The 14,682-nt window shown below is 37.1% G+C and overlaps 1 protein-coding gene across 1 annotated transcript in view; it reads right to left on the reverse strand.

The window, feature by feature from the left end:
- Window positions 1-14,682, reverse strand: part of LOC136035611 (stomatin-like protein 2, mitochondrial) — a 45,691-nt gene that overhangs the window by 23,339 nt on the left and 7,670 nt on the right. Inside the window, exons 3-4 of the mRNA XM_065717497.1 lie at window positions 11,515-11,662; window positions 4,478-4,598 (exon numbers count right to left, since the gene is read on the reverse strand). Of these exons, the coding sequence (XP_065573569.1) occupies window positions 4,478-4,598; window positions 11,515-11,662 (269 nt within the window). The remainder of the gene's footprint in view (window positions 1-4,477; window positions 4,599-11,514; window positions 11,663-14,682) is intronic.

Consider the following 14,682-nt stretch of genomic DNA (forward strand, 5'->3'; position numbering starts at 1 on the left):
GACTTGTTATACCTTATAGTGGCTTAGTTATAATCAGGGTGTGATATGTCCAAAACCAACTGGATCAACCAAAATCCATCCTGAACCAACAGACACACGTGGCAGATTTGCTTATGGTGGCTCGGCTATAATCTGGGTGCATTATACCGTTACATGTAATCTCGGCTTAGCTATACTTGCCAAATGTACAGCTAAGGGTCGATATAGTGCCACACATGCGGCACACTTAAGGACCTTTTTTGACTCAAAATCTTCCTTAGCACTACGAATAGCAAGAAGATCTTTCAAAAATTTAAAGGTCCTTTTAAATTGCTCACATGTATCCTCGTTTGAGAATAGATTTAAAGTTCATATCCCTTTATACTACGAAACAACTCTAAGAATCTTGAGTTCGATTTATAAAAAGGTCACTCCCGAATTTCCAAACATCTTAAAAGAATTCTTTGCATCACAGGTTGTCATCGTTCTATCGCCACAACGTTGACGAGAATCGTTGCACATCTACAACATTTGTTAGAGGTGTAAATTTGCAGAAAAACATCAAGAAGATAAATTCACCACAACGTTACTGAGAATCATTGCGCAACTACAACGTTTATCAGAGGTATTGAAAAATTCAGCCCAATACTACTTTCAAGGGTTGTAATAAGAGCAAGATTGATATGGCTAGGACACGTTCTGCGGATGAAGGATGACAGATCACCAAATAGTCCTTGTTGGCCAACCGTCTAGGGCCAAACGAAAAGCAGGTGGTCTCCGTATGGAGTAGGGGAATCTCGTAAGGAAAGATTTAAGAAAAATGGGAACTTCTGGGGACGGTGTAAAGAGGGGAGGCTGTGGTGTAAAGAGGAGCGGGGAGGCTGTGGTGTAAAGAGGAGAGGGGAGGCTGTGGTTCACCTCAGGCAGCTTGGTACTGCAGCGATTTCTTAGCAGTAGTAGAAGCAGATATGACCAATTTAGATTAGCATATTTGAAGCCTACTCTAGCGAATTTGCAAGATATAACCGAAAGGATGAAAGTCTAACAGCATTGCACAGTGAAAATATTGAAATAATAAAGCTCATTTTAATTTACATAATTCAAAATGTTTTACTCAAAATTAGTTACATCTTTTAAGGAATATCTTTTTTTTTCATACAGGTGCTGAACATAGTCTATAGCGTTGAAATCGTTGTGGTATTTGAAACAAAAATTGTCAAAATTTCAGTATTTGAAAAATCGTAAAAATTATTGAGCAAACTTGGAAAGTATAGACTGAGTATTCAGATTTTGAACGGCCTATCTAAGCTTCGATATGGTCAACTATTAATAGAATATTGGAAGCCACTGTGATGACAACGGTGATAAGTACGGCTCTGAAACGTCGGCACTTCAAAAGGTTAAGGAACAAAAGCAGGATGCTTTACAGGGGAACCCCCTGAAAGAAAAGTCAACATGTTCATTCAAACGAATGACCATCGTTTTGAATGACAAAGGTGAAGACGGCTAGGACACATGAAAAACTAGGATTACGACTATCAGCCAAATAGCGTTATTTGGCCATCCAGCTGGGAGCAAACGAAAAGAAGGTCGTCCTTGACTGGAAAAAAGAACTAGGGCAAGTTGGAACTCTGTGGGAAATAGTAAAAGGAGGACACATGAACACAGGTGACTGGAAGAACTGCAGGCGCATCTGTATTGGCCTTAGGTATTTCCATGAATTAAGTGGTAACGGTGATACGTACGTCACTACTTCAACTCTTTCCTTGACGTTTTCCCACTGTAGACATCGCCTCCTTCGTCCGATTTCAACGAAAATCCCCATTTTCGCCCGATATCCAAAATTGTAAGTAGGTCTAGATTATTAACATTCAGTTTCATCACCTTAAAGCAGTGATTCCCAACCTTTTTCGGTCCGCGTACCCCTAGTCAAGGCCCAAAAAGTTTGCGTACCCCTTTCTTGAGAATCATTGTTTTACTTTTTTCTTAACTAAAATCAGATTTTCAAAAACACGAGATTTATTGTCCAATATGACGGTGCTTAAATGTACGTACAAAATCAATGAGAAACTTGAGGCTGCTTTTTTGCTAAAATATTATCAAATCTTGGCTCGATGTCACTAACGGCAATTATAAGGTCATTTTGTACACTCAGTCTGTTTCTGTGTTTGGTTTTGATCAATGACATTGCCAAAAATGACACTTCACAAAGGTAAGTGGATCCGAATGGTAACAAAGCAGACATGGCGATTTCACTTAGTTCCTTGTATTCTCCTTTCACCTCCAGCCAAAACTGGGAAACAGTTACATTTTGGAATTTCAGTTCTAAGGCGCGATCACTGGCAAGTTCGATCAGATTCTCTGTAAGCTTGTCACTAAGACCGGAGCTTGAGGTCACGTCTTCAACAAATGGATTTTGGATCCAATCCTGCGTTCTATCTTGGTTCATAATCGATGGGAAATATGACACAAGTTCATCTCGCAACTTTGTCAGATGCTCCCGAATACAATCACAGATTGTGTTGAGGTTATCAATTTCACTATCGTCCGCAAACTTGTCAAGGGTCGGGAAGACACTAACGCTGTTTCTTTGAACCTTTTTAAGCCAGAACTCCAATTTCTTGATGAAAGCACACATCTTCGAATTCAGGGAGAGTTCGTCCGTCCGGAAACCTTGCATTGACAGATTCAAGTCATTCAGTTTGTCGAAAATATCCGCAAGATAGGCCAGCCTGCAGACCCAGTCCTGGTTTTCAAAAAGTGAACTGAATGCAGATTTTTGCTCCAGAAGAAACATATGAACTTCTTGTCGAAGCTCGAAAAGTCTGTTTAAAATCTTCCCACGAGACAACCAGCGAACTTCTGTGTGCAGAAGTAAATGTTGATGTTCTGAACCCATCTCTTGGCACAGCAACTTGAACATTCTTGAGTTCAGTGGTCGGGCTTTGATGAAGTTGATCACTTTTACAGCCTCGTTGAGGGTCTCGTGCAGATGTGCGTTCATCCTTTTCGATGCAAGAGCTTGCCTGTGAATGATGCAGTGCAACCACTTCACCTTTGGATTTTTCTTCCTTATCCAGGCCATGAGCCCATTATTCTTCCCTGTTAGGGCGGCAGCTCCATCACTGCAAACTGATAGACACCAGTCCCACAAGATGCCCCCTTCTGCGAAGAATTTGTCAATCACCTTGAATAGTTCTTCTCCTGTTGTTCTTGACTGTAGGTTTTGACAAAACAGAATATTTTCTCTTATGTCAGAACAATCTTGATATCGAACAAAGACGATCACCTGGGCTTCACCTGACACATCCGTGCTTTCGTCAAGCTGTAACGCAAACATCTTCGTCAACTTTATTTGCTCAATAACCTGCATGACAATATCGCTTGCAATGTCTTCTATCCTTCTTGAAATGGTATTGTTCGACACAGGTATAGACTGAAGGGCAGTAGCAGTTTTCGTGTCAAACATTCTTTCACTGACTTTCACTAGTGCTGGTAATATCAGACATTCGGCGATGGTGTGCGGTTTTTTCTGTTTCGCAACTAAATATGAAACAGCATACGAAGCCCGGAGAGCCTTTGAAGAAACTGATGCCACTTTTGCAATTTCCAAACAGTTACTAGCGAATGCTTCTTGTTTACGCTTGAAAAACTCTATGGGCTTACCGACATGAGAAGGGTGCACAGTACTGAGATGCCGGTTCATATGCGCAGGTTTCATGGAACTGTTGGCCAAGACTTGACCACAAAGAACGCACTGTGCATTCACTGGATCAGACTTTGTCGCACTAAATCCGAGCCCTAGGTATTCTGACAAATATCGACGCACTTTGACCGATGATTCGTCATATTTCTTCTTCTTAGGTGCAGGTTCAGAGTTTTGGGTACCATCATTCGGCTTCTTGTTATTCCTGATCAGGAATCTATCCTCTTTGTTTGCAACCACAATTCACGAACTTCGTGTTTCAACAGATGACAAGATACTGAACTCGCTGAGTTTAAATCGAGACCTTACGGCTATGGAAAAAAATTAGCATCGAGACCTTACGGCTATGGAGAAAAATTAGCGGGTTACTGAAAGCGAAAGTTTTGAAAATGAGTCTGAAATTACGTACAATGGGTTATGTTATCTGATTTTGAGGGAAATGTTGGAACTGACTCAGAAACAAGTTTTAAAGATGTAGACTAAATTAATTTTGGGACCTTCGCGTACCCCCTGCGAGGGTTTCGCGTACCCCCTGTGGTACGCGTACCACCGGTTGGGAACCACTGCCTTAAAGTACCAACGAAAAAAGAAAATCTCAATTCAAAACGTCATTTAACGCTTTAAGCACACCGCCTTAACACTTTAAACCCTTTTGATCCCCAATTTTGAGTGGGTCCCATTGGTTAGGAATCAGTTTAAAAAGCCTGCAAAAATGTTTGGGGAAGATTTAGTTTCCAATTTTTAGTAGAAAAAAAGAAGTTAAACACAAAAATAATCAAACAGAACTATTACCTCATGGTGGTTTGTGCTAATTGTGTAACTGCATATTCAACATCTTCTACACCGTACGATGCCTTGTAAGGGTCGTAAATTCGCAGGTAAAGAACCCCATCTATAGTCAAAGTCACATTGTCTGTAAACAGAAAAAACATAATGGTAAGATTCTATTTCACAAGCAATGATTTCACTATTCACAATTTTTCGGATTTTCCCCGAAGTTTCCTAAAAGAAAACTGGGTTCTACGAAATATTCCGGGAAATTAATATTCGCAAATACATAAGCGTTAATATAAAATGTGTTCGATAACGCTAAGAAAATTATCTCATAAACAGTGCCTAAACCGTTAGGTTCATCCGTAGACCAACTTCAGAGGCTTCTTCTGAAAGCACGTGAAGAGCTTCGGTGACTTTTCCGATGGTGTCCGCGACTAAGGCTATATCACTAGTGGAGTTCGCGATAGTAAGGACAAGGTCTCCAAAATAGATACCGAACCGAGGACAATTGTCGTGCAAGTCAAGATGTAGTCAATCATGCAGTTGAAGACCTTGGGAGTGACGGCACAATCTCGCCAGAGGCCTGTCTTCACTGAGAAGGTGGGGCTTCCATTGATTGGTACGCAGCTTCGGACCCGAGACCGAAGTCATCACCAGCAAGCACACGGTCTCCAAAATAGAGACCAAATCGAAAACAATTTGTCGTTCAAGTCAAGATGTAGTCAATCACGCAGTTGAAGAGCTCGTGAGTGGTGGTTTAACCTTGCTGGACGCCTGTCTTCACTGAGAATTCTGGGGCTGCGTCTTCCATTGACTTCCACAAAGCTCTGTGTACCATCATAAAGCTTTTCGAAAAGTGAGCAATACTTATGAGCAAAGCCTAACCAGGGGAACAAAGGGGGTTTGAACCCCTTCCCCCTAAATGTTTGTCCGACTCGTAAAAACTTAACAAAAATGTTTTTTCGTACTCCCCCCCCCCCGACAAAAAATAATTCTGGATACGTTCTTGCTTATGGGATAGGCATGTGGTTCTTCATATCAGCCAGAGCGAACGGTAATCAACAGAATCAAAAGCTACTTTGAAGTTTACAAATGTGATGTACTTTTTTCAGGGAAACTCTCGCGTCTTCTCAATCAGTTGGTATATAGTGAAAATTTGCAACGTTGTCGACCTGCCAGACAAAAACCCAGCTTGTTGAGCTCTTCTATTTCTACGTATGAAGGCAGAACATCTCTCCAAAGGTGTTGCGGCAAAGCGTTTGCCGAGAACAGAAAGAAGCGTAATCCTCCGATTTTCAGTGTAGATTTGGGGACTGCCCTTTTATTTCTAAAGTGGTAATATGATGCCAGCACACCAATCATTCGTTATGCATTCTGACGTCAATATAACTGAGAAGGTGAGCTGGAGTCACAGGACCATAGCTACACCTCCATACTCGAGAAGTTCTGCAGAAATACCACAGACGCCAGGAACTTGAATATTTTGTAGACATTTTATAGCATTTCAGGTCTCAAGGGCTGCAAACGATTGCGATATGAGATAAAAAGTCAACTTGGTGTCACCTCTGCCTGTATATACGGCCCCAGAGTAGGGTGCCCCAGCTTCTATTATAGACCCCCTGGGACTAGATCCATTCTCTGCCTGCACTTCCTGCACAATGGAGGTACCCTACATATCTGTAGGGCCTTCTCCTATCCCCCAACCGGGGACGCGCCGAGTGGCCTGAGGGAGGCCTTACTGAGAAGGAAAAATTATATGAATTAAATCAACTGTTTGTTTTAATAAAAGAACGGAATTTGAATTTCATAAAAACAAAGTAGATTTATAGTAATTAGTGCTATCGATAGCTAAGCAATCTTAGTTATCGTCAGTTATGAATATACATAAGACTAACATAACGCAAAGTAAAGGTCAAAGGCGAACTGCCGACGGTAGTGGGCGAAGCTAAAAAAATCTAGAAAAAAAAATCTCACATCAGAACAAAGCAGCTTTGCAGTATGAAAGGAATGGCTTTTACAAAAGGGGAGATAGACGCTAGAACCGTAACAAGAAAAACAGCAAACGTAAATGTGTTTGGAACGTGAAGGGTGCTTTAACATACTTCTTTGACCAAGTATAAAACCCAAAGGTGCCAATAAATTTTTCTAAAGAGGTACGGGAGGGGGTAATTCGACACCGTTAAGTGTATTGTAAAATGTGTAAGTGAACAGGATTCAACATGAGAGCAATTGTTGGAACAAGATTTAACCCATTAGTAACAGTGCAAGAACATGGACCAGTAGTTTTTCTACTACTACTATTACTACTAACAATTTATAGCCCCACCAAGTTGCCAGAGGCCAAAACAGCTGCACCCTCCTTCAATCTTTACCCCCTAGTTACATCTTTACTTCTTACTCATTTTTACTTCTTGAGTTTCTTTACTACTTCTCTTTATTTTACTCTTCTTTCCTTCTTCACTTCAATTGACTCTTACTTCTTTACTACTTTTCATCTTTATTTCATCTAGCTTCACTCTTTACTTCTTTTTTCTTTTTTACTCTTCTTTACTTCTTAACTTTACTCTTACTTCTTCAGTACTTCGCTTTACAACAGTCTTACTTCTTTACTTCTTCACTTTACTTTGCTCTTCTTTCCTTCGTCACTTTATTTCGCTCTTAAAGGTCCCAACCGGCGGTGCTGATCTCCGTTTCATGGCCCTTCAGCCAGGAAGTGCAATGGGGGGTTGGGGGTCAACCATCCTGTGCTTTCACACACACTTCCTGCTTACCTTCCCCAGATTTCGCCAGGTACCCATTTAGAGCTGGGTCGACTCTGGCTGAGCTTACAGAGTCACGCCACTGACCCCCGTCCCAAACTAAATAGCTGGTCACAACCGGGATTGAACCCTTGCCCCTTGGGACACAGAATTCCCATACCAGCGCGCCAACCACTCAGCCAGGACGGCTATTTCACTCTTACTTCTTTACTACTTTTCATCTTTACTTCATCTGGCTTCATTCAATTCTTCTTTGCTCTGTTCTCTTCTTTACTTCTTAAATTTATTTTACTCTTACTTCTTCACTACGCCGCTTTACGTTACTCTTATTTTTTTATTTCTTCCCTCTACTTTACACATACCTCTTTATGATTCCTTCGTTCTTCGCTCTTCGCCTTCGTTCTTCGCCTTCTTTACTTCACTCTTAGTTCTTTTCTAATTTTCATGTTACTCAATATAGCTTCACTCGTCTCATTCCCCCTCCCCCCAAAAAAAGTACCAGTTTGATTTCAATCCATTCTTTACTTCATCCCGTCCCATTCGAGTACAACATATTTTCCATTTTGCCCCAGATAAACCTTACATATTATTGAAGTTAAAATCATGCAAAGATTGTCAGTCTGTATAATTGAAGGACATATAATGAGACCCTTGGGTCCGTGCTTCTCTAAGTGACACCCTTGGGTCCGTGCGCCTTATCAAATGAGCGGTGAATAACTGAAAGGGTAGATTATGAAACTACTACGCCTCATAAAATATTGTAAACAAACCAGATTTGTTTCAAACTTGTTATTGGTATTGCTTGTCGGTTTTTTTTTTTTTTTACACACCGCAAAAATTTCCTAAAAAAGTCGTCAAGTTGATTTTATTACTTTTACTCATTGTTTACGAAATTTAACACCATGAAATATAGTCTCCTAGGATTGAGGACTATCCCTAAATTCAGCCCATGCTTTTCCACACAAGCTTTACACCTAGGATCTGCTCAAGGCAAGGCGTTTCCAAGGACGAAGGGGTATTCGTTTTTAAAAGTTTTTTGTATCCCTCAAAAAGAGAAGCCAAATAGACCATCCCTTTTTGTATTTATCCATTTCTACTATGTCGACTTTTGAGGCAGTAAGAACAATATAAAACCTAGCAGGTTCTTTTATATGAAATTTTAAGAAAGTAGAAAGAGCGATAGTTTTTGTTTTTTAGTAATAACACATTTTACAAGTAAATTCTCTATTTCGCAACGGTCGAAACTTGATCCATTAAGTTTCGAACACACTTTCCAATATATATATATATATATATATATATATATATATATATATATATATATATATATATATATATATATATATATATATATATATATATATATATATATATATATATATATATATATATATATATATATATATATATATATATATATATATATATATATATGTATATATATATATATATATATATATATATATATATATATATATATATATATATATATATATATATATATATATATATATAACTATATATGAGTCACGCCCCCTCAATTCTGAAATGAGAAAACAAAAATTGCCAATTACGTCATTTTTGATAATATAGAAATAGTTGTTAAAGTACTCTATTCATATTTAATTCCCCCTCCCCAACTGCGTGAGTTAACTATTCCCGAGATGGAATACTAGCTGTAACAGATACGTAGTTTATTTGAGAAATTTCACAAGGGAAGAAAGGCTGAACAAAATACACTCTATATACTCTAATATATTACAGTATCTACATATATATTACAATATATTACAGTAATTGTATTACAGTATCTGCAACATAGCTAGTAATATACGATTTTAGACGAGATATGTCAACATTATTCAGTTTAAATAAAACATTTTTCCAGCTTAATTCAGCTATAAGTATTTGAATGGATTATGAATGAAATTTATTTTTTTTCTAACCAATATTAAATACCAATATCACGCAAATAATTCATCAAGCTCATACTTTTGGATAGGGTGTCATTTTATAGAAACCAAGGATTCCACTGATGGGGTTACCTGCAAGGATTCAGGAGGAATCGGGCGATAAATTCTTTCTTCGAAGAACTTCCCTTGAAAGTCATTAGAACAATGACCTTAATTTTTTTATATTTTAGATCCCCCCCCCCTTTTAGAAATACTTTAGGGGGAGCATTTTTCGGGGATGCATGCAGAGTACCAACTTGCAACTGAATGGTGGCATAACAGGAAAGATCTAATCAAAATTAATAGCATTAAATAAAAATGAAAATCAGTGGTATTTTAATCTAGGGCTCCAGAAGCCAAAAGCTAATTGCTAAAGAAATTAAAAGTGTTCATTTTATAAAGAAAAAAAATGTATCCAAAGAATAACCGCAGCGGTTTGTGATAAGGGAGTATAGATACGGAACAAAACAAAAAAAGGATAGAATGTATCAACACGAGGGAGGTGTCTCGAGGAGGGACGGGACCTCGGACCCGCACCCCCTTGAAAGCCCAAATAAACCCAAATTTATGGCCACAGTTTATTCAAATAACCAAATAAAGTTTTCTTTTATATACTGCCTTTTAAAATCCGGCTACTTTTTTGAATCCGATGTTATATCTTTTCCACTTTATTGCCATGTATTTAACATGTATGCTGATATAAGATTTATTTTATGGCAAAAAGGTATTTTAGCTTCACGCGGTTTTTTTTTTAGTTCGGTGTTATATCTTTTTTCACTTTATTGCCATGTATTCAACATGTATGTTGATTACCATAAAATTTATTTTATGGCAAAAAGTTATTTTGCCAAAGTTGATTGCCATAAAAATTTATTTCATGGCAAAAAGTTATTTTGGCTTCACGCGGCTACTCTTTTTTAGATCCGATGTTATATATTTTTGACTTTATTGCCATGTATTAGACATGTATGTTGATTGCCATAAAAATTTATTTTATGGCAAAAAGTTATTTTCGCTTCAAGTAGCTGCCTTTTTTTAAATCCGGTGTTATATCTTTTTCACTTTATTGCCATCTATTTAACATGTATGCTGATTGCCATAAAATTTATTTATGGCAAAAAGGTATTTTAGCTTCACGCGTTTTTTTTTTTTAATTCGGTGTTATATCTTTTTTCACTTCATTGCCATGTATTTAACATGTATGTTGATTGCCATAAAATTTATTTTATGGCAAAAAGTTATTTTGGCTTCACGCGGCTACTATTTTTTAGAACCGATGTTATATCTTTTTCACTTTATTGCCATGTATTAGACATGTATGCTGATTGCCATAAAATTGTTACAGCTTTTATTATTCCTAAAATACTTGTAAAAGACGACATTAAATGACAGAACTTATAAAGCATGTAAATAAATAAAAATAAACAAACATGACTGGTAGATAAATATATATCATCAAATATCGCCCATCAGAGAGATAATATTAGAAATCTATTATACAGTCTCCATGGTCCGCTTGGCAATACAATATATCCAATATAACAATAATACAATATATATACAATATAACAAAAACAAAAAGAAAAAAACGCAGTCAAAATTTAAGGTCCCATGTAATTGATACACCAAGAAACGTAGAATATTAAAGCAATAAATTATTTTTTTTTTACTTATTTACTTAATTTTTTTTATTATTTCATTTTTATACATTGTAACTTAATTAAATATATGACATTTAATTACTTTATTTTTCTATTTTAACTAACTTCAATGAATTACTTAATTTTAATGAATTAATTAATTAAATTAAAACGAATATTTAAATTAAATAGAATTTTAACAACATCGGTTAAATACCGTGCTATCTGTTTACCTACACATGTAGGCATTCCCATTTCATTACTTAAAAAAAAAAAAAAACGCTCTGGAAGAAACTACCTCCCTACTTGTAACAGTCTCTCGAAGACAGGGGCACCAGTTGGGAAAGGAGGTATAATTGCCTCCCCCCCTCTAGATTAAAGAAAAGTATCTTCATTTAAAAAATGAAAAAAATCCTTTCTTTACTTCAAAATCGTGAATTGGCACCCCTGGACAAAGGGAGGTTATCTTTGACAACCTGTCTGTGTATTCCCTTCAAGGTAACTTAAACAGACAGAATTCTAGGGTGAAAACCAAGCTAAATTGTTCGCTTGTGGTATAACAGGTCCTGAGTTCTAAGAGGCATGCCTCCAAGGTCATATCCAGAATTTTTGTTTGGGGAGGAATATTTTTGTAGGGGGGGATACGCTCATACCTGGCATCAAGAGAAATATTATTAAACAAAAAAAACTATGTACCTACTTACCAGCTGAGATGGCAGATTGGTGAGGTATGGCAATAGGTATTTCCTTCAGAGACTGGACATACTTAATTTTGTCAATAAAAGGGATTAAAAAATTTAGCCCAGGGTCCAGGATTTGGTTGAATTTACCCATTCTTTCCACTACCCATGCCTGTAATTAAAACAAACTCATTATTTATAATGTTTGGCGTGAGTAAGTTTTTAACTATAAAACTGTACAGAATTACAAGTCAAGATCAAATTATTAAATAATATACATAAATAAAATCAAATGTCTATCTGTGATTCCTGTAAGCATTAACACTATTCATCCGATCACCAAGAAACTTTAAAAATTTATTGAGTAAACTCTTGCGAAGGCTTAGTACATTAATTTTCTCTCAAGGCCCTCTTAATATTTCGAATACTTTTCACTCTGACTGAAACTAAACTAGAGATCTCTGTCTCTGAACACAAATACTCGGAATAGATGGCACTTAAGTGGTAAAGCGGAAGTTGATTATCCTAATTTAATTTTTCAAATACTTTTAAATTGAAAAATAAGATAGTTTTTAATACGCTGGGGTTATTTTCCTTGGGGGGAGGGGATTTTCCACGGATAGTGGAAGGTATCCCCGAGTTTTCACAGGGGGGACTTTTCCAGGGAGATAAATGTCGTAAGGGGATTTTTCAGGAGAAATTTTTCAAGTACTTTTAATATTTTAAAAATTTGACCATTACTAATGCGCAGGGGGAGGGGGGAGAATTTCTGCGGAGGCGAAGTTTTTGTGGGAAAATTTTTCACAAAGGGCGAGTTTCCTGCACAGGGGAATTTTCGACAAAGGAAGAATTTACAGTCGGGTGGATTTTTCTTTAATTTCCTATATTTTGAGATTATAGCAACTTGCGACAGGTAATCTCATAACAATATAAAACTTAAAAATTTTAGTTTGATTTTGAAAATAAAACAAACAAAATGATGGAGGAAGATAAATTCCTATTTCACGTACTTTGAAATAAAAAAAAAAATCATTGGAAAAATTGAACAATAAATACTTCTTTTAGAATGTAATGACTCTAAAACAACTCTAACAACTCTAACAGGTAGGTTTAACAAGTAGGATGCTCTAACAAGTAGGAATGTCTGAAAATCTTTTGTCAAAGAAGAACATTTTGTTGTGCAACTGTACAATATCCATCCCATATACCATAACCAGCCTTACCATTACCACCCTTACCACCGACCATTACCATACACCCATACCACCTTAATCATACAATAAGTAAAAAATCACATTATAAAAAGACCACATTATAATTAAAATAATTGCATTTTGTAGCCCACAAGGCTAAAGAACACCTTAAAAGAAGCCAACATTAAAAGAAAAGTTCCATAGTTCAAACAATAATGTCAAGGGATCAATAAGGTATAATCCGGCTTTACATTTCAATTCAAGTAAACAATGAATACTATTTCTTGAAGAAGGATATTTTTACCTGTCATGTAAAAAGGTGTACTTTTTTTAATTGTTAAGAAATTCTGATGTTATTCTCATCTGAAGTTGTAGAATTAAAGAGGAAAATAGAATTCCATGACAGTAATCTATTTAGTATAAAAATATAACCCGACAGAAGTAACAATTTGCAATTGTCAGTCATTTAATTCTTTATTGCACAGAGAGAGACCAATGCCAACTATGAAAATAGAAGAATTCATCTTCTCTTCCAACAAGACGCAGATAAACCTAACCATCATTTATATGGATCTATCCAGTGGCACCAATTCAAGAAAATGTAGGGGAAAGGGGCAAGGATGTTTTTCCTTTTTTTTCAAATGAAGATAGAAAAAAAACAACGTTGGGCAAACATTATTAAAACAGTGGGTAGCGGCGAGCGGCGAGTGCTTGGAGAAATTGTCAACTAATCTATCCAAATCCAGTTTCTTAGCCTCCTCTTTTTCGACGGCCATGATCATGAGGCTACTGAGTCGGTACATCAGTAAGTCACTGAGTCAATGCCAAGCACCAATGCACGCCCTAGTGCCAAGAATCATTCAGTACTGACAGTGGTCACAGACAAAGTAGCAATTACCTGCATCAGTTTTACCACTGCAGGATAGGCGATTGTGATGTCATATAAAATTTCGATAGTTCGAAAAAGATCCAGTTTTGAAGTGACACGTTTTGAAAGAAGCAACATTGCAAGAGACAGCTGGGATTCTAGGGCAGTCATCAAGACCGAGAATCCCTTGATAATGACACACTACCCTTTAAACTTTCCAAAATTCGAGAAATCAGAACTTGAGGGGCATCAAGCAGAGGTATATTTCTAACTGGGACCCTGTCTATTTGTTCCTTTAGCTATAAGTAAAATACATCTCAGTTACTATCTCCATCGGTATGTTCTACAAGATCACATACAACTATGACTGATACCCTACACTTTTTCATCATAATATGAGCAACTAGCATTCAATTATTAATACAATTCCAACCTAAGCAAGATTTACCAGCCTGTTTTCTACACCTTGAATATACGTTTCATACAACTCCTAACAAGTCCAGTACGAAGCTGAATTTGTCAACCAAAATGTCGATACGATATTCATTTTTAACGTTGTAGGATTCCAAGTTGCAATTTTCATATTCTTTAAATCATTGAAGTTATTTTGGCTGGAAACAAACACATCTTCTCAAGTCTACAAAGAAGTCCTTAAGCTGGCTTAGAACCGGACAGCAAGAAGCCCCAGAGACCTCCAGTTAAATGGAGGCTTTGAGTAATGTTGGGCCCATCTTAGTCACAGCATGGTTTTCAGTACTTGGCGATGATCTTCTATCAACAAGAGTCGAAATCCGGCACACACAATCTCAAGCCTATTACCTCGAAATCATTATATATTCATACCTAAAAATATCATGCTACTACGGGTAGCAGCCCGTAGTAGATAAATTAGCTAGGAAAAGGTTTTCCATCCTGAAAACATCCATCAAAACAATCCAAAACCAGAAGAATTATGCAGTAATCAGAATCCAGTGCAAATGCTGCGTCGTTTACTAGGCTATAATTTCTTCTAGGGGTGACACAGCTCAAGGTTATTCTGCAGCGCGTTAACCATCACCTTGTTAAACATGAAGCTAAGCTATGTTTTCACCCCTTCACCTTATTGAGGTGCGCTAATGGATTTCCTATACT

The sequence above is a fragment of the Artemia franciscana genome, chromosome 14 (assembly GCF_032884065.1).
Source record: "Artemia franciscana chromosome 14, ASM3288406v1, whole genome shotgun sequence".
In the NCBI taxonomy this organism is placed as follows: Eukaryota; Metazoa; Arthropoda; class Branchiopoda; order Anostraca; family Artemiidae; genus Artemia; species Artemia franciscana.